This window comes from Podarcis gaigeae (assembly GCF_964106915.1).
Source record: "Podarcis gaigeae genome assembly, chromosome: 2".
Lineage (NCBI taxonomy): Eukaryota > Metazoa > Chordata > Lepidosauria > Squamata > Lacertidae > Podarcis > Podarcis gaigeae.
This window is the reverse complement of record NC_139679.1, coordinates 56,232,791-56,252,704: the sequence shown is the minus strand read 5'-3', so window position 1 is coordinate 56,252,704 and position 19,914 is coordinate 56,232,791. Positions and strand designations below refer to the sequence as shown.

Genomic DNA, 19,914 nt, shown 5'->3' with positions numbered 1-19,914 from the left:
AAGAACTTTAAAAATAAAGAAGCCACGGACAGGCTCCAAGGATATAAACTGGCAAAAAGAAAGAACACCACAGAATGCAGGGGCATCAAAAGGCAAGGAGGAGAAAAATAAAGTTAAATTAAACATCTAGAAGCCAACAGCTGCCCAGCCCATTCCAGCTTTTTAGAGTGTGTTGTGCAATAAGTTGAAACAGGCTAGCTGAATTTATTTAGGTAAGTGTTTAGCTCTCTGCATTCACTTACCACTATCCTCTTAAGCCCATTCACCACTAAAATGTATGATTTCTCTCCTTCCTTTGCATAAACTTCATCATGACTGGCCAAGATAAAGTCATTTGGCCTCAATCCTCCTTGCTCTTGAACGCTACTTAGCAGGTCTCCTGAGGCTCTTTGCAGATGTTTCTGTTTTGCAAGCCAGTGGGAACCTCATGAGCAGAATTTCCTTGCCTTCTAGCAGCAAATGTCAGTCTGGCACGAGTGCTTATCTGGCGAAAGGTTTCTGAAGTTGTGAGCTTAAGGTCTACCGGGTCAAGCAGCTCAGCGGATAATTTGCTGACACACTGCTGTGCCAAAGTCCCATTATACGGCACTGTGTGAGAACTTCATTTTCTCCTTTGCAATCCAAACAAAATGTAGCTGCTGGATTTAGTGGCTATAGAGAGAGTGTGTATGTCTATCTTTGTTTTTTATTTTTATTTTTGCAAGGATGAGTCTAGCGTGGTTTCTGCCCTGGGCAAGCATACAAGTACACATGCCAGTCTGCCAGAAGTGAGTCACCCACAAGCTGTTTCACATAAGTCGACACAGTGCAGCCATGCTACCTATAATTATTAGTAGAAAAAAATGCCTGCCGTTATGACAGGCAGGGCATATGTGGAGAGTGAGCTTGTATTTCACACTCTCAGCTCCCAGGGATTCCCTGCCAGTGGGGGCTGCTGGACCATCAAGCCGGAGGCATGATGAGCACTCTTTGCTACTACTGCAGTGTAATCCCCCAAGCACAGTGCTTCATTTGCTTCCAGCAGCTATGGGCAGTCATTTTAACTAAAATCTGTATCCATATCTATGCTACTCAACAATTATTTATATGCATGCCCCTTTATTGCCTGGTAAATGTTTTCATTCGACCACAATATGGCCTAAATGCATTGTCTGCCTAAAATGAGTTCTAAAAAATCCTGAATCATGTGTAGTCCCTGTAACCTGTAACCACACATCCCTTTCTATAGCTGTGCATATGCTGGTTGTATTCAGCCTTCCCTAGTTTGGTGTCCTCCATATGTTTTTGAACTCTGTATCCTTTGAGCCCCAGTTATCATTGCCAGTGGTCTGGGATGATGAGAGTTGTAGTCCACCAACACTGGGGTTTTGGGCAGCATGCTAGGGAAGGCTGGTGTATCAGATATGGATTTTCATGGCATAAACCTCACCATTCCAAGGACCAAGGCACTGGTCAGGGTTTTCTTTGTTTACCCATATATCACAATATCCCACAAATACTATACAATTTGGTATTGCACTGCATCCTATTTATTGAGAGGTAGGGCAGTAGGATTTTCACAAAAGTGACTGTCTGATTCCACTTATGTGATTTATTATCTCTGTGTTAAGTTTTACAAGCCCTTAATTTGTATGTGTGGCGCACATATAGATTATATGCATGTTGCACACCCAAAATGATGTTGCTCCTGCTTTTCTGGTGCAGCAATAAAACTGCTAGCACATTTGTAAAGTTAGCAGGGTCCGATATGGTTTCAAATTGGATGGGGAACCGCTTGTTGAGATTCCAGCATTTCATGGGTTGGACTAGATGACCTCTGGGGTGCCTTCCAACTCTACATTTTTGTGATTCTCATCCTCAAACTGATGGCAACACTTCCCCTTGGTGCTGAGTGTCTGCAAACCATTGATGCCAGATAGCAGTGATTTTGCTCATTTGGCAATGACATACTGTGGTTTTATCAGCCTCTTCAAGAAGAGATTCATGATCCCCTCTTGCCCAGTATCTTTCATGGACAATGCCCAGACACATGAGGAAAAAATCCAATCAGTCCACCCCTGCCTCTCATCCTGCAAAGACTTTGCATGGTAACCATTGACGTCCTTTCAATTGCATCTGTTTGCTCCTAGGGGCAGCAGAGCAGCACTATCCTATTGTGCAGTTGCAGCAGGAAGACTGTATGGGCAGTGCAGAAAATCAGGTTAAGCCTATGGTGGATAATGAATGTTGTTGTTTTTCCTACCTTTCCATTTCTCTCTCCTTAGATCCCAAAACTGCCGAAACAGAAGATGACATCTGTGCTGAGTGGGAGATTAAAACAATCACCAGTGCACTGAAAACATACTTAAGGTGAGTGTGGTAGTTTTCTGGTGGCTTCCACACATCCATACTGATCGCCTGCTTGACTTTATCTTTTTTACTTTCCATGAGTAGGAGCCCTTAGTCTCCCTGCTCAGGATTTGCTTCCCTGGCTGATTCCCTCCTTAGATGCTTGTGCCACGATCTGAGTAGAGTAGAACTCCCTGGGGTTCCCAACCCTGCAATTCCCTCCTAATGCTGGTGGCTGCCTTATGACAAGTCACATAATTCGAGCCATCTAGTTCAGTATTTTCTACAGCTGGCTGCAGCTTGCCAGGGTTTCTGACAGACCTGCATGGAGATGCCAGGGATCAAGCCCAAGGTCTTCTGCTGCAGCCTTTCCCCAAACATTTCCCCAACCACCTAGTTCTCCCCTGCAAATGCTGTGGGCTGTCTCATTAATAGTTTATTCCCTACCAGCCATGCTAAAATACCAGAAGAAGCCTGGCTTCAGGGAAAATACTATTTATTTTGGAGAGGACACTTGAGGCAGGAACTGTGGACATGAGAAAAGTTAAGCAGCCCTTTCGCAGCTATCCCTGATCTGGCCCTGCACTCACTCAGGTAGCATTGGCATTAACCAGTTCACATGTCTTTTGGTGCTACCTGGTAAAAGAAGTACTTTAACACTTAATCATTACTATACAGAATCTTGTATAGAATATGTTGCAGAAGCTCACTGTGGTACATCTCTGTAAGTCTTGACAGACTCTGCCACGATTTACCCAGTCACTAAAGGCACTCTGCATTTCTGGCCATGCTATTCCCGAGCATACTATGACGTTTCACTGTCGGAAAATAACCCTGACCCATCTTATTTTCAGTGTTTCCTAGCAGATGTAAACCTCACTTGACATTTCAGCATTGAGTTCTCCATGTGGCTATATTTTAAAATATATGAATAGCATTGCTCTAAAACTTGGCTTGCCGATGAAGCAGGAGTGGCTAATGTCATTTAGTGGCGCTCCTGTCCAGGAAATTCAGGGAGCTGCGGAGGGCGACATTATGCCAGACATACACTATTTCCTTTGGCACTTTCTCAAAACAAATGAAATTCATTACTATTAATCATGCGGCAATAAAGATAATGTGAGAATTTATTTGGCAGCAGGTCATAAACCACAAGCATGATGAGGGATATCCAATCTCAGCACCAGTTTCTATCTATCTTTCCTTCCACCGCTATACATTTTGATAGGTCTTTCTAGAGCTGCTGTTATCTATCCAGTGTACAGGATTAGATCCTACTCCACACAGAGCTATTTGTTTGTTGGTAGCAAGCACTGTGTATTCCTAACTGAAGGTGTTACAGAACTTTAGGAGAGAAGGGCAGAGAAGATTTCCAGACTCTGGGGCGGTATTCAGATCTCATCATCCCCTTTCTCCCATCAGGAGAGGCTCATATTGTGAAATTTATATTGTTTAAAAGGTCTGGGTGATTAAAACACCCATAGGTGGAGGATCATAGTGTTGGGGGCATGTGAACCTCCCTGGGAGGGCTATTCAGTACTTGGATCACCACCTCCAAAAATGCCCTTTCACTGGTAGTTACACAGCTGATCCTGTCTGCTCTCAGTTCTTCAGTGTTGGTCTGCTTCATGCTTGTCTTGTCTGTAGCTGACCAACCAAAGCTTTAAGTATCAAAATGGACAAGGATAAGAAAACTTTATGGAGATGATAATCACATTGCCTTTGGGGTTATTGTATTTTTACTGTATTTTGCAGTATTCGCAGTGTGTGTATTAAAATATCCAAATATCTTAATTATGGCATGATGCCCAATCTGTTAATGCTGAAGTGTTGCTTGGTTTTAGGAGAGAAAGGAATAAAAGCTTTCCCCCCTTCCCCTCCCTATTTATTATTTTTATTTCTGAATACAGCTGGCAATGTTCAGTTGTATTGATTATAAAAGCAGTTGGAGAAAGAGGAGGGACAGAGGGTGACGAAAAAGATGTGAGTGGAGAGGAGGGACCTTCGCCCATTCTTTGGATCCCCGGGAAACTCAACAAACTTGCTGCACCTAGAACTGGGTGTGGAGAGTGCTGCTGAATGGGACTCAGTTGTGGGCAGCCTGAAGAAGCACCACCCACCTTAGACCTGCCCATAAAATGGAAGTCTAGCGTGAGAGACTAGGGTGCTGTCCACTGCTTCCAGGAACTCAGTTTTAGACTTTTGTGGGTGAGCTGAGAGTTTGTTGGACCCTAAGTGAGAACCTGGAGATTGAGAGGGAAGTTGTGTCAGAAAAAATAAAGAATTGATATTGATTTATATATATTAGTATCTTTGTATTTATGTAACTCAGTATTTTTGTAAAATTTTGTTTAAGTTTTCTGTGTTGCTTCAATTCTGTACACCGCTTAGAGATTTAAAAAAATATATTAAGTGGTATAGAAATCAAATAATTGAATAATCAATAAATGATTAAGAATGAATTTACGGGGATGGCATGCTCCCAATTGCATATCAAGCCATTTTGTTTTGTGTTCTGTTGCTGTGATTTGTCTATGTTCCACTCCATATCCTAGAATGCTCCCTGGACCGCTCATGATGTATCAGTTTCAAAGAAGCTTCATCAAAGCAGCAAGTAAGTCTTTTGTCAGAAGGAGACAATTTTTTTTTTTTTGAGGGGAGGCACATCAGCTTGTAAAGTAAGATTTGCAGATAAGAATAGCACTGTGGTGCAAGAGAGCATGCCTGCCATGAGCTTGCTTCAATAAAAATGTGCCAGAACCTTCTGGAAATACTTGCATGGCCACTTGGATTTGTGGCTGCTTTCCATGATTCCAATACCTGTTGGAGAGACTAGACTTATTCGGTTCCCCCACATAATTAGATTTACATGAGTAAGAGAGCCAGGGAGGCAGGATGATCTTACTAGCCCTGCCACACCTTCATAGGATTCTTGTTGCCAGGCTCTAGCAATAAGCCACGCACCAGAATACCAATGCCTGCCACAGGGAGCCCTCTATGCTTGTGGAGTTTCTTCATGGAATTTAGTTCTCTGATCAAATCATTTCAGTCTGGGAGCCGAGTGTCACAATAGGGATAACGCCTCCATTTAATTTCAGGGTGGTGTCATGACTCAGGCACCCTGGAAGACGTTCTGGCTTTTTCATTGAAGTTTGATGTCATGTATTTCAGACCAAAGAGTAGAATTTGAAAGTTGCATTAAGACTTACTGAGACAGCTGAAAACCACCCTGTCCCTGTCTTGAATGGGCAGTGAACTGATTTCATTCAAGCACCAGATTTTTAAAATAATCCTCATGCTTATCCAGCTGTTCTCATGAGAATGGCAAGTGGAAGGAGAATGTAGGTTAAGTTATGTATGTGGGTTACATAGTAGTTGAAGAGTACATAGTACTATTATTGCTTCTGCATGGGGCCCTCCTAGCTCACTGTCTCAACAACCCAGTAAAGTAGGTTAGGCTAAGGGAGAGAGGCTACCCTACAGCCTCCCAGTGAGCTTTATGGCTGAGCAGAGATCTGCAGCCAAGTCTCCCAAGTCCAACAATCTGTCCACTAGTCACTTGTGAAAAAGGCACTTGTATGTAGAAACGGACTGTGGTGGTGCACATGGGTGGTGCATAAATCTGGGAATAGATGCATGGAGATCTAGAATAACTGTATATTCCAAATTCCTAGTGGTCCACATATCCAGATAATAAGAGTTCCTGTAATTAGAGTGCTGCTGTGGCAGACTGTGGCAACAGTGCTGGGGCAAGGCAAAGATCACTTTGAGAAGGGCAGGTAGTGGGTGAAAAGTGTCAATTAAAAAATTAATGATGATGATGTTGTTATTTGTACCCTGCCCATCAGACTTGGATGCAACAGCCACTCTGGGTGACTTCCCACACATATAAAGACATAATAAAACATTAAACTTTAAAAAACTTTTTTATACAGGGCTGTCTTTAGATGTCTTCTAAAGGTTGTATAGTTACTTATGTCCATGACATCTGATGGAAGGGTGTCCCACAGGGCAGGTGCCACTACCGAGAAGGCCCTCTGCCTGGTTCCCTGTAACCTCACTTCTTGCAGTGAGGGAACCACCAGAAGGCCTTCAGAGCTGGACCTCAGTGTCTGGGCTGAACAATGGGAGTGGATATGCTCCTTCAGGTATACAGCACCAAGGCGATTTAGGACTTTAAAGGTCAGCACCAACACTTTGAATTGTGCTAGGAAACATACTGGGAGCCAATGTAGGTCAATTTCATTTCAAAAGGCTTGGCAGGTGTGTGTGTGTGTGAGAGAGAGAGAGAGAGAGAGAGAGAGAGAGAGAGAGAGAGAGATTACTCCTTTAACATAACAAGATGGTTGACAGGTGTTTCTTTACGCCTGAAAGCATTTGCGGGAAGGCCCACACTCATTCATGGCAGCACAGAGCCCTTTACAGTTGGCTTCTAAGCAGACAGCTTTTCCACACAATGCTGAGTGGTCTGCAGAAATCTGCATGCAGCTGTGAGTGAACTTGAGGCTTTTGTACATGTTTTCAGGCTGAAAAAAGGACTTCCTTCAGCACCTTGTTATGCTCAAAAGCTCCCCACATCTTTTATGGGGAACAAAGATCTATGCAGGAGGTTTGGGAGTTGGTTATAGAGGTATTAATAGTACAATGTTATAGTGGTATTAATTTATTTCAATGTATTTTTTAATTCAATTATTCTGCTAAAAAAAAAATGTTCCTAGAGCAGCTTACAGATTACTAAAAATAGACAGCCCCTGCCCTCAGGTATTCTGTTTTAAAATACACAGCACAAAAGGAGAATGGATTGGGAGAGAGGAGGAAATAAGCAAAATACATGTTTCTAGTTGCAAGTTCCTCGTTGACCAGCTGGGGTTTAGGAAAGTTCAAGGAAAGGTGGTATCAGAAGTTACCGGTCTCTCAGTTGCACTGATGGAGTGGCTCTGTATCTGTTCCTCTGCCGCAGCCTGACAGAATAAATGATAATAGTACCTAGTATTTTGAACGTTGAAAGTGTTCTGCATGCATTGTTGTATTGTAATCATTAAACCAGCTCTGCATATATCTTTCTATTCATAGTGCATGCTATAAAAATATAATTAAACGAAATCCGGGGATTTAGAGTTGTATTGTAAAGTTGTTTGTTGATGCAATAAAGACAGATCTATTCTGAGAAATATCTTATCATGTTGCAGAACTGGAGAATCAAGAATCTCGAACCTCGGAGATCCATACCTTAGTACACAGGCTCCCTGAGAAAAATAGGCAGATGCTCCATTTGCTCATGAATCACTTGGCAAAGTAAGTGCATTGGCTTTCATAAACTGTTGGCTGCTTCTCTACAGCCTTCAAAGTGGAAAAACAGAATAACCATCTAAGACACCCTTTGCCAACCTCCAAATATTTTTGACTATGGTCATGCTGTATGGGGCTGATGAAAATTGTAGTCCAAAACATCTGAAGGGTGGCAGGTTGGTGAAGGCTGTTCAATAATATGGATAGCTCTTCTGCCCCCATGCTTCTTGTTTAAAGCCATGCTTTGGAACAGGGTTCTGTGCATCAAAAGCAGAGGTGACCAATCGACAGCCCTACCAGAGCTTTTAGTCATGCCTTGGATGCATGTGCTCCATAACGATGACTATGTGTCATTGATTTTATTAAAGCATGACCCTCCATGAAGGATATACTTCTGTCTCCTAGCCCACTCACTGGAGAATAAGCTGCCTCCCTTAATACCAAAATTGGACACCCCTAAGCAAAAGAATCCCCAGCTGATACCTGCCCAGGCTTTTCACAATCTCTGCTCTGCATATTTGTGGTACTGGGTGGTTGGTTTGTGACTAGGGCATATGAGGTCAAGGATCTGTTCCCTGTTTTGGAACATGTTGCTCTTGCAAGAAACGCAAGTTAGAGATTTGGGAAGAAGATTGAAACAGGGAGTGAAAATACGCATGGAACTGTACTGTTGTTCAGTGTAGAAAATCCAAGATATAGCTGCTCTGCCCCAGTTGTAATGCAGTTGCAAAGCCCAGTTTGTTTACGTGACGTTTTATGTGATACATATATTTGACAAACCTCCTCTGGCAGATCCTTAGAAAAAGAAAAAGTGGCTGGTCCTGATGAGGAGCTCTCTTTCTTGTTCTTTCAAGAACAGACACCAGACACCAGCCCTCCCCTCCTCTGTCAGTTCTCCAGTGCAGACCATCCCTAAAAGCTGCTATTGGCCACTGGGGGAGGGGGGCGTTTCCACACTGTGCATTTTTGTTGTCCCCTCTGCAGTTTACCCAGATTGTGAAGCACTGGGGGGGGGGTGACTATCTATTGGAAAATTTCTCTTTTTCTCTCTGTTTCTATGTACATGTGTGCATGAGATTTAAAACCTGTGTCACAGTCCTGATCCAAATGCTCCCCCTCTTCTGTGGCTGGTTTTAGCCTCCCACCCATATGCCAGAGATGCATTTATGCTCTCCTAACATCATAACCAATTTGCTTATCATGTGCACATTTTAGGCAAAATTATAATTTAGTACAATAATCTAAGCATATTCCAAAACCTATTTTTTAAAATGACAAATTCGAACCAAAATGTTGGAAACACGTGAACAGTTTCATGATGCTGCTTTCAGTTAACCCTTGCATAACATTTCATTGCAATTTGAGCTTATGCATTTGTTAATAAACTTGACTTTTGTAGTCATAATAGATGCAATGGTCTGAAAGGGAATTTAATTTGTTGCATTTACTCAGCAAATTCTACTGTTAATAAAAGCTCTCACTGCACAGTGCTGTTCCACTTTCTACCTTTTAATCCACCTTCATTTTCGTCATCTGTTTTTACAGTCATGAAAATTTGTCTCTGCTATGGCGATGGTAGACATGTGGGTTATAGTGGCAAAACAGAGCTACATGACTCATTCAAATTACTTCCCCCTGCTCCAACTGCCAAAACACTCCTTTGCTTAGCATTTGAAGGGAAAAACATCTGGAATGACTAAGCAGCTTTATGTGTCAGTTACAAGAGTTAGTAGGCTGTGACTTGCCATCCTCCTCTCTGTATCAGAGGAATATGTATACAGGAATAACATAGAGGGCTTTGTAAAATACTGGAATGAGTTAGGCTATAAATACCTTTCTGGAACAGCACACAGATAGCAATATAAAACAGGGAAAACAAACAAACTTTGAAATGTGCTTTAAGAAGACAGAGTCCAGATGCTGTTTTGACTATGTGTTCATGCAATGAAGAGCATGGCTTTTAAAACCAGAAAGCTGGTTTGGATCTTAGTAAAAAAAAATAATTAAAAAAATTGAAAGCTTTCCCTAAAAGAATATGGAATTCCAGATAATTCTAGCAGCCAAACCTTTTTCTGGAATGTTGTGATGATGAGTTCATTTGGAAAAAAAAAGTTCAAAAGCGAGAGAAGATTTTTGTTACACTTGGAAAAGGAGGAGTGAGAGAGGGCGGCTGCTTCAAGATGTGTTCTCTTTTACCATATGCGTCATTGATAAGCAGTTTAAGGAGAAACATGAAATCCTATTAAGAAAAGAATGTGTTTAACTTTACATATAGGGTTCTCTAGACCTAACACATGATCAGATGTAGTTTTGCACTGTGAGGTTCAGTTGTTCATGTAAATCTTGCAATTTGTGGGGAAGTGAAAGAGTCTCCCTTCTCCTACTATTTTGAGTATTTTTTTCACACCTGTTTGTGCATGTTATTTCCTTGCTTCAGCTTCAGCTTCATTGTCGTTTTCTTGAAAAGGCTTGTTCACTTTGCAATCCAGTTAATCAGGGATCACTGGGTGAAAGTGATTGGCCACATGGTCATAATGTCATCTTTTTTAGATACTTGACATTATTGCTGAGAGCAAGTGCCTACTTTGAATTGGGTGGGTGGGGGGCTGGGGAGGAAGAAGACAGCTGCCTGTAACTCAGGTAACCAGGCTGATGCTTCCTATCTTGTTTCTTGCAGTCTTTTTTGCTTGCTAGTACTGTGCAGCAGATGTTTGCTCCAAACTAGTTTGGGGTATGTGCACTTAATGCATGACTAGTTGGGGCAGAATCTGAATGGATGACAAGCTTGGTGAGTTGAAAGTAACGGTGTGAATAGATGGCATCTCCTTGGCTAGATTGGGACAAGGAAGCATCAATTTAGTTGCCTCACCAAAAAGAGATGCATATCATTTCCCTCTAATATCCATTTCCCTGTGGGAAGTTTTTCTCTTTCACAAATAGGTCTTTAGTATCAATGGAACAGTGTGGGACATCATGGGGAGTGGAAATGTTCACTGAATGCTCCCCTGCCCTTGCATTTTGGCAAAGCTTAAAAGCATCCCAAAATTGCTGTGTTCAGATCCCTGCATAGCTATAGATTTGCCGAGTTCCTTTGGATTAATCACATGCTGCCATGGTTCTCTGCAAGTCAAGTGGGACGAATGGTATCTGTCTCATTTGTTTGTTGCAAAGAGAGAGCAGAAGGGTTTTGTGTTGTTGCACATAAAAAAGTGATGGTATTTGTTATTTATACCCCACCATCAGGTTTGTGATGCTTACACAGTTTTATATGTGGTGTACACAGTTCCCTGCTACCAAGGAGATCATACTGTGGAACAGGCAATGGCAAAGTAATGGAAGGAGGAAAAAACGAGGGCAGTTCAGTAAAATGTGGTGAAATATTGTCACAGGTTCTTGATGCTTGTTGGGGATTGAGCTTTGCAAATCAATGGATCAGTGAGTTTTCAGAAGGGGTGTGAAGGAAGGGGAAGAGGTGGAACCACAGGTGTATAAAGATAATATGACAAAGAATGCTTTAATGTGTTTGTGCTGACAGAATAATTCCTTTAGGTGCCTCTGCATGGCAACTTAGCCAAGCAACACCTTTAATTTGAAAGGCTAGATAGCATATTGGCTGTCCTCATTTCATGGAGTGTTTCCATGCCATTATTTACCTTCATTTCAAGTTTTCCTGGAATTAGTTTATCGGTCAGGCTATTAAAGCAGAATACTAGAATATTTTAAAATATTATTATAAAGACATTTCCTCACAATAGACGCCACAGATTCATACAAATTCAGATTCATACAAATTCAGATTCATGCATTCTGATGTGTGTGTAAGATAGAATTTGTGTGCACATCTGAGTAGTGAACACAGGAAAGATAAAATGTAGGATACTTATTCTGATAGTTCCCTCCAATGGACTATATAGATCTGGCCAAGTTGATGCCCTAGGTGTCATAAATACCTAGGAAGTTTTTGTAGAGTTTGCTTATCCATCTGTTTTAAAGGGCAACTTTGAAATTATTCAGTGTTCAAAACACTGTGACTGTGTTTTGTTGTTGTTTGGTGTGACAGAAATCAACAAACATAATCCCAGATCTGGGGAAATTTTGAAATAAAGTACTGGTAATTTAGGATGAACAAAATGTCTCTTTTCACTATCCCTCAATAAATTCCAGATACAGACTTTGCAAGGGAAGGTATGAATCTCTATATTTGTGTATGGAAGTGAGTTCTTTTGTCAATAGGAGAGAAGGATAATATAGTATGAGGTGTGTATTTAACATTCATTATGATTGGACAGGAAGAGGTGATGTTTGATGTAGCTCTCCAAGGAGACCAGATATGAAGCTGGCACAGATATTAACCCATACAATTTTGAACAATTATCACATTAAAGGCCTCTGTCAGCCTTCACCTAGGTGAAGTACCTGTTGTTCCTGTTTCAATCCCTCTATAGCTTGTATTGAGAGATTAATCAGAGTCAGAGTATTTTATTGAATATAATACGTTTTAAAAATCAGAAAAATATTTATTCCTGCTCATTTATTACCATTTTGTGGCATTCGTGTATTACATTTCTATGCCACCTTTCTTGCAAGGAGCTGGAAGGGGTATACAAGATTTTCCTCCTTGCCATTTTTATCCTCACAACAACCCTGTGAGATAGTTTAAGCAGAGAGACTGTGACTGGTCCAAGGTCAGCCAGGGAGCTTGACGAATGAGTGAGGATTTGAACCCTAGTCTCCCAGGTCAAGTCCAACACTCTTCACCGCTGCACTAAACTGGCTCCGGTTTATGCTGTGGAGGAGGATGGAAGCAGTTGGAACATCTGGCATTATAGGAGACTACCAAGAGGCACTAGAGATAGCCCAAACATTGCCAAGAAAGGCCACAAAGAATGACGTCATGACTTCATGAATGTGGCTTAGTTGTTCCTTCTCTATAATCTTGCCCAGTAACATCTAGGTCATGTCTCATGACCCTGGGCGTGCCATTTTATGAAACCGTTCTAAGCCAATATTATTTCAAGATATATTCTGGAGAATAAGGTTTGTATAGGGGGTTTCCAAAATGGAAATTCTTGATTGTTTTTTAAACTGTCTGCACCTTGAACCTGTTCTTCATAGACAAAGTTGGCCTCCCCTTCATATTTTATGGCTGTTACATGACTTGCAGTGTGGACAAATTGCTTCACTATAAAGTGAGTGTAGGAATTTCACATCTTGAAGACCAGAAATATTTGTTTTCTCCTAAATTGAATAGAAGCACTTCTGCTTTGCAAAGTAGGTCACTGTGGTGTTGGACTGATGCCAAGAGTTTAGCCTTGGGTACTTGAAGTAGGAGCTCTGGAATGTTTCATGACCAGCATGTGTGGGGGTAGTATTGACTGGTATGAATACAATTTTCTTCTTCAGGTAGAGCTTTTTAAAAACCCATTGTCTTTTGGCATGAAATGGACTCATATAATAGAGCTTGATTATCTTTTAAAGAGAGGGACGCGGGTGGCGCTGTGGGTAAAAGCCTCAGCGCCTAGGACTTGCCGATCGAAAGGTCAGCGGTTTGAATCCCCGTGGCGGGGTGCGCTCCCGTCGCTCGGTCCCAGCGCCTGCCAACCTAGCTGTTCGAAAGCACCCCTGGGTGCAAGTAGATAAATAGGGACCGCTTACTAGCGGGAAGGTAAACGGCGTTCCGTGTGCTGCGCTGGCGAGCCAGATGCAGCTTGTCACGCTGGCCACGTGACCCGGATGTGTCTGCGGACAGCGCTGGCTCCCGGCCTATAGAATGAGATGAGCGCACAACCCTAGAGTCTGTCAAGACTGGCCCGTACGGGCAGGGGTACCTTTACTTTACTATCTTTGAAAGAAGAATTTTATATACTGTGAACAAAAAAATAAATGAGCCTAGAGAAAAACATACTTAAAACATAAAAATTACACAACAAACATAAAAAGTAGTCATAAACAATAAACAAAATATCAAAAAGTACACAACCAAATTGAACAATTTTGACACAACTCATAAGATATATAACAAAGATACCAAAAATAACAACAACAACAACTAGGCCTGGGTGATATATTGATATATCGTCCAGGACTGATATGAGGAGCATACCACAATGTCGGCTTCACTCAGCGGTGTATCGCTGTTGAAACCGCCAGTGCTCCTGAGTCCCTCTGCTAGCATTGTCCGCTGGAGGGAGTCAAGAGTTCCTTCCTTCAGTGGGCGCTGTTAGCAGAGGGACTCAGGAGTGGCAGCAGTTTCACCAGCGATATATCACTGAGTGAAACCGCCATCCCACTCTGCCCTAATAAGACCGCGAGGTGCCGATATAGCTTGTTCCTCCCTCTGCATCTTTAAACTGCTCGACTGAGGAGTGTGCAGCTGCCCTTGCCTCAGTTGAGCAGTTAAAGGAGCCCCCAGCCCGGTGCTGGCTCTGCAAGCCAGCGATGGGACAGGGGCTCTGTGAAACTGCTCAGTTGAGGGGAGTACGGTTGCCACTCCTTGCATTGAACAGTTAAAGGATCCCCGCTGGTGTCTCAGTTGGGGGGGAACGATGATCCTTCCCCCAGCTGAGCAGCACAAACAAGCTGCATTGTCACAGCCCACAAGATGAGAGTTGGGTTAGGGGCAGTTTCATCTGGTGTCTCTCGGGCAGAGGCAAAATCATTCCACATCGCTGTATATCGCCAAACCATGGTGTTTGGCTGGTGATACACTGTGATGTTGAAATGTTGCTATCACCCAGCCCTAGTAACAACCCCGCCAAACAAAAAACCCTAAACAATACCCCAGCCCCTAGCAAAGTAAGAAGTGACTGGGCCAATGTATTGCTGTCCATGAAACAAAACTTGTCCAAATAAAGCTGTAAATGGATTAATAGTAGAAGTCTATATATGTCTATTCAAGTATAGGATTTCACTGAGTTCAGTGGAGCTTAGTCCCAGGTAAGTGAGATTGCAGTCTAAATTTCATGACTAGCCATGATATGTTATCTGGGTAATTGCTTGTGAATTATTGCAGAGAAAGGAGATAATCAGCAGTTCTAAAGTAACATAAGTGAGGTTCAAGAAAAAGAAAGTTTTGCCATATTATACATACAGTGCTGTATAGTGGGAAATAATTATTTAAATCCATATTTTCAAGTGAATGTTCTTATGCAAATAATCCTATATTATCAAAGTTATAGATTGTGAAGATGTTCATTTTTTTGGAATTAGGCTGGTCTTTGCATCTCACCTGATTCACTTGTTGAATTTGTCAGTATGATTTTATAGGCACTTCGGTTTTCTGACTGTATTCTCTTGAGTACAACAGTTTTCACTACATATTGAATATAATTGTAAGACAGGATGAGGCAGAGAAGTAATAAATATACAATAATGTAACCGTCTTCTAAGAGGCATATGAGGGCAGCAGCAGAATATTCAGCATAATTGTTTGTACTGAGGGAACAAAATAGTTATCTTTAGTTTCTAGCTTGGCCTTGGTTATTCTGAAATGGTGACCGCACTTAAAAAATGTCTTCAGTTGTTTTTAAATAAACAGTTTGTACAGCTGCTGTTCACCAGTGGTTCTTGGATGTGCTTTTGGGTTGCCATTACTTCATCCTGCTTCTTATCACCTTACACGCAGAGCTCTTGTTTTATAGCAGTCTCACCCAAGCTATTGGTTTATTTTCCTTGCAAGGCCAAAAAATAATAATGTTGAACATCTGATTTAGGGGTAGGGTGAGCACTCTCTCTCTCTCCATCCTCTACACACATGTGGATTTGTGGCCAGCACCATTCATTCTCATCCAGTGTGGTGCAATAATACCTTCTCAACTATCTGTTCAATCCAATAGATTCCCCACTCCGCCACCCAGAAGCTAAGGGAATATACTCAAGGGCTTTGCTAGAAGAGCTTTATGGGATTTAGAACTTTGCATAATGATTCACTGGTACGTGTTGGTTAGTGAAATGCATTGCCTTATATAGAGTGTTCTCTTCAAAATTTTCTGCAGCTCTTCTGGCAGAGTTCTGTGTAACTCAAACACTTGCACACTTCCTTCACTATATAAATAGGATGGTGCTTTTATAAACAAAGACATTTGTAGCAAACAATTTCTTAATTAATCTCTTGCGCAGGTTGTTTCCTTCTTGTTCTAAATGGTTCCTACTGGTTCTGTAAAACAATAGCTAGTTATTTACAGCCAAGATTGAAGGTTACACAACCCTCAATGGCACTGTGTCATAGCATTTACTTCTGTTTTCGGTTGTTGTCTTTGCCTTGGTTTGGATAGCAAGCCTGCTCCCTCCCTACTTCCTCTCCCCTCCACCCTTCCACTGGCACAAAAAATAAATAAACCACATGACTCTAATTTTTAAAAAGGTCATTGTGACCTGAGAGAAGCAGTCTTGCTTCCTAGCCAGTGTTTCCTTTGGATTCACAGCCCCTGAAAAAGTGAAGATAGTCTTTCTGCAGCTCCACACAAAGGCACCTGCTTAATGGACAATCAGCACAAATGTATTATTGGCATGACATGCTTTTGATTTTGGAAAGCAGAGCAAGCAACTGGACTGATCATGGGGTGCGATTTTGCTATGACTTATTGGGAGTAACCAAGACCACTCCAGAGTTAGAAGCAATTATCTCAGCTCTGTCCACCAGGTTCTGCAGTGTTACCGCTTGCCCCATGTCTCCACCATTTTCCCCACTAGGCTCATGGTTCTGGATGAGGCCCTACTTCCTTCACTCTTGTGGTGGCTGTTTATGTTGCTATTTGACTGATTTGTGTTTCCAGGAAACTGTTTGAATCCAATATTGTCTGGGAATTTCCACTGAACTCTGAAGTCTTAAAAAGGCTTCACATTAATTCTCTGGGCTTTGCTACATAAACATTGCCTTCCCCACCTTCCCAAAAGCAAATTGGGTGCTTTGACCTTGCGTGGAAAAAATGTGTACCTCTGGCCAGAAAACAACTTTTTCAAAGAGCAGTATTCACAACTGAGTGAAAATATTTCCCCACAATGTGAACTACAAGAGCAGCTTTGCCCCACACTCATATTTTGAGTTGCCTGTAATAAGGATATATTAACCTTGAGGCCTAAGGGCAGCTTGAGTTTAGTGACTGTACAACAGGACAGAGGGCTTCAGACAAGCCCCACAGGGCATGTGTGAGAGGAGCCTGATGGGCCAGTATTCCCCTATCATGCCAATTCACCTAACAGCCACACCCTCTCCTGACACTGTGCATTTTGTGTTCTTGAGAATATGTTCTGATTCCAGGGTCTAGAGAATCTCCACACAAGGGTATTCCCTTGCCCAATCATGATCTCTCCTCACACCTGGAATTCCTGTATTCTGTGGATTAGTGCAGAGCCATGACTATCCTATGCACACCCTGCAACTTATATAATTTATTCCTTGAAAGGTTTTTCTAAATGGTAGGTGGTTGGGATGTCCAAAAGTTATTGCTAAATGATGGTTGGAATAATTCCATAAGCAATCTGTGGGTGCTGCACAGGGGAATAAAAGGTGGCAATGAAAGAGGAGAATACTAGGAATTAGGTCAATTCCCTACAGTTGGTTGTTCTGGGTAGTCATCATTTCATGGTGATTAAGAAATAATCCCAGGAGTGCTAAATTCTGTGGAAGACCACCCAGACTACACACTGACTGAAAATATCAGAGAGCTCATCAGGTCCCCCATCGGCAGCCTTGGAGATATTGAGTGTTGGTGTAAGGGAGCCTCCTCAGGGCTATTTCAATGGAATTTTGCTGTGGGTTCCTTGGTGCTTCAGTCCAGGTTCCATCAGTTGAACACCAGGTGGAGTCTGAAGGAGAGGCTCATCCACTCCCCAGCCCTTGAGAGTTTGGGCACTTCTAAAAATATTCAAGCTTGAGCCGTATGCCCACAACAAAGTATGCACCTGAGTTCAAAGTTGCTGAGTAACTCCAAAGTAAAGGACTGCTTATGAGATAAGGAGGCCTTAGTGTCTTTGAGGGTATAGGTTTCAAGGTCTACTCACAGACTATAGCTGTTGAAGCAGGACAGTATCTGAAGAGTCGTGGCATCACTGTGTTGGATTAAGAATGCTGACGTCCAGCGGTACAAAAACAAACAAAAAACAACCCGGATCTGATAAATGAGAAGTTTGGGATTATTTTAAAGGGCATATCCTTAGCATGAAGCTGAGTAAGCACAGCCCATATCAAACCACAAAAAGAATTGATGGCAGCAATAAAGGTGTGTTTTTAAAAAAATTATTAGTACAAAAATAAAATAATAAAATAAAGCATGGTATGAACTAAAGGGAAAGGCTGCAATGACAGTTAATATAATTTGATGTAATAATATTTGTGGGAGTGAAGGCTTTTACTTCAGATTTAATCATCCCTTGGTTTCTGATTTGGTGTTGGAGGTATGACACTTTTTTGAGTGTTTTTCCTCAGTTGCCCTGAGTTTCTGTGGTGTTTGTTTTGCTTCAAAGTTAAACTAGGGCAGTGCTTGAAAGAGCATACTGTCAATTACCCAAAATCCTTGTGCAACCAATCTGCTTGCCTAGTTTTGATTGTGCTTAACTGAAACCACCTGTAACTGCCGTTTGAAGAGCAGATGCTTCAGAGTCCCTGAATTTATTGTCATGTTTCCATTTGTGAACTGTCCAAGCTACCATTATTTTCTTAAGCTTCTTCATTTTTGTTCTAAGACTTTGGAGGGCTGGGGCCTTGCTTTAGGCTGTCTGGAGGTTGCCACACATGCAAACTTTGATTTGGTTAAACCATCATAGCAAAAATTTGATATAGATGTAGACACACACACACACACACACACACACACACACAGAGAGAGAGAGAGAGAGAGAGAGAGAGAGAGAGCTATTTACAAGACTAATTTGCTTCACATTTAACACTGCCTCCTTCTGATAACTGTCACTTGCAAAACCCTACATTTTTCATTCTGTCTCCTGTTGCAGTGTATTTGCATTTTTGTATGCTTATTGTTTCATGGGTTGTTTGAGGCAGCCTTCCCCAAGCCATTGGGTGTTTTGGACTACAACTGCTATCATCCCTATTGCCTACTCTGGTTAGGGATTATGAAAATTGCAGTCCAAAATTTCTGTTTTGTTTTTTTAAATCATATTTATTAAAATTTTCAAAGAATATAGAAAAAGAAAAGAAAAAGAGCAAATAAAGAAAAAAGAGAAAAAAAGATTTAAAAGCATTCACCATTTAAGCCTTATTTTCAATGACATACTTCCAAGACTTCCCCACATCTCCCCTTCTTGTATTCCAATTACATTTATTTGGTTCAACAAGTTCTTATCCCCAATTTTTGACCTTATTATATTTAGTTCCTTATTATATTTAGTTCATTTTATATATGCAATTTTACCTTATAAACCTCAGTCTTTATACATTAAAATCTTTTTCTAAGATCGACTCCTGTTCCCTTCCACGATTACCCCATTTTTATACTCATAACAAAACAAAATAAAACAGAAGAAAAAAATCAAAATATAGTTATACACCCTTTGGATTCCCAAACTCCCCCCCCTTTCCCGGTTTCAGTCCCCAATGTCTGTCAATCTATCTGCTATCAGCCTGGAGACCTTACATCCGAGGCTCTTAATTCACTCTCAGTTCCTCTTTGCCAGTTTTTTTGATAGTCCTTTATATCAAACCCCAAATCTCGGAGAAGCTCTGTCTCGGTAATGTCCATTTTTCTTCCAGCCAGACCTCTATATTTAAAAGTGGAGCTCAAATCTTGTTTCTTAATCCTTTTGAATCTAAATGTCCCAAAAGCTCCAACTTCCATCTTGATCAAATTTGTAATCCATAGGTCTTCAGGTCTCCATTCTTCATTTTCCAATTCAAGCCAAATTTTCATCATCCAGTTCTTAATTTCCTTTATGTCCTTCCTGCCAGGCCTGCAGTCCAAAATTTCTGGAGGGCACCAGAATGGTGAAGGTTGGTGCACAGTTTCTAGGGTATGACTTCTTAAACTATTAATTTTTTTCCAAAGAATCTTGACAGCTTGTACCTATTGCTGTTTTTAATTCGTTGTTGGCATTACCTGCCACCCCCTCCCACCCTAATCCCTTCCATGTTGCATCTATTAAATTACTTGAATCTTTCTTAAATAACACCAAAGACAACTTTTCAAACTCATAGGCAGTGTTCTTGTAGAAAGAACTGGTGCAGCCAGCTTGGCGCAGCCATTGACCATTTACGAGAGCAAAGGTGTTGGACACAGGTGGTTGGAATTAAAATAGGTCACTTTATTATTATTTACCACTATTATAATTTAAACAATATGAAAC

General features: G+C 41.5%; 1 protein-coding gene across 12 annotated transcripts in view; it reads left to right on the top strand.

The window, feature by feature from the left end:
• ARHGAP26 (Rho GTPase activating protein 26) overlaps positions 1-19,914 on the top strand; it is a 199,368-nt gene that overhangs the window by 114,638 nt on the left and 64,816 nt on the right. For all 12 annotated transcript variants that reach the window (XM_083728263.1, XM_083728262.1, XM_083728256.1 and 9 more), the window contains 3 exons: positions 2,265-2,349; positions 4,884-4,942; positions 7,518-7,623. In XM_083728263.1, the coding sequence (XP_083584389.1) occupies positions 2,265-2,349; positions 4,884-4,942; positions 7,518-7,623 (250 nt within the window). The remainder of the gene's footprint in view (positions 1-2,264; positions 2,350-4,883; positions 4,943-7,517; positions 7,624-19,914) is intronic.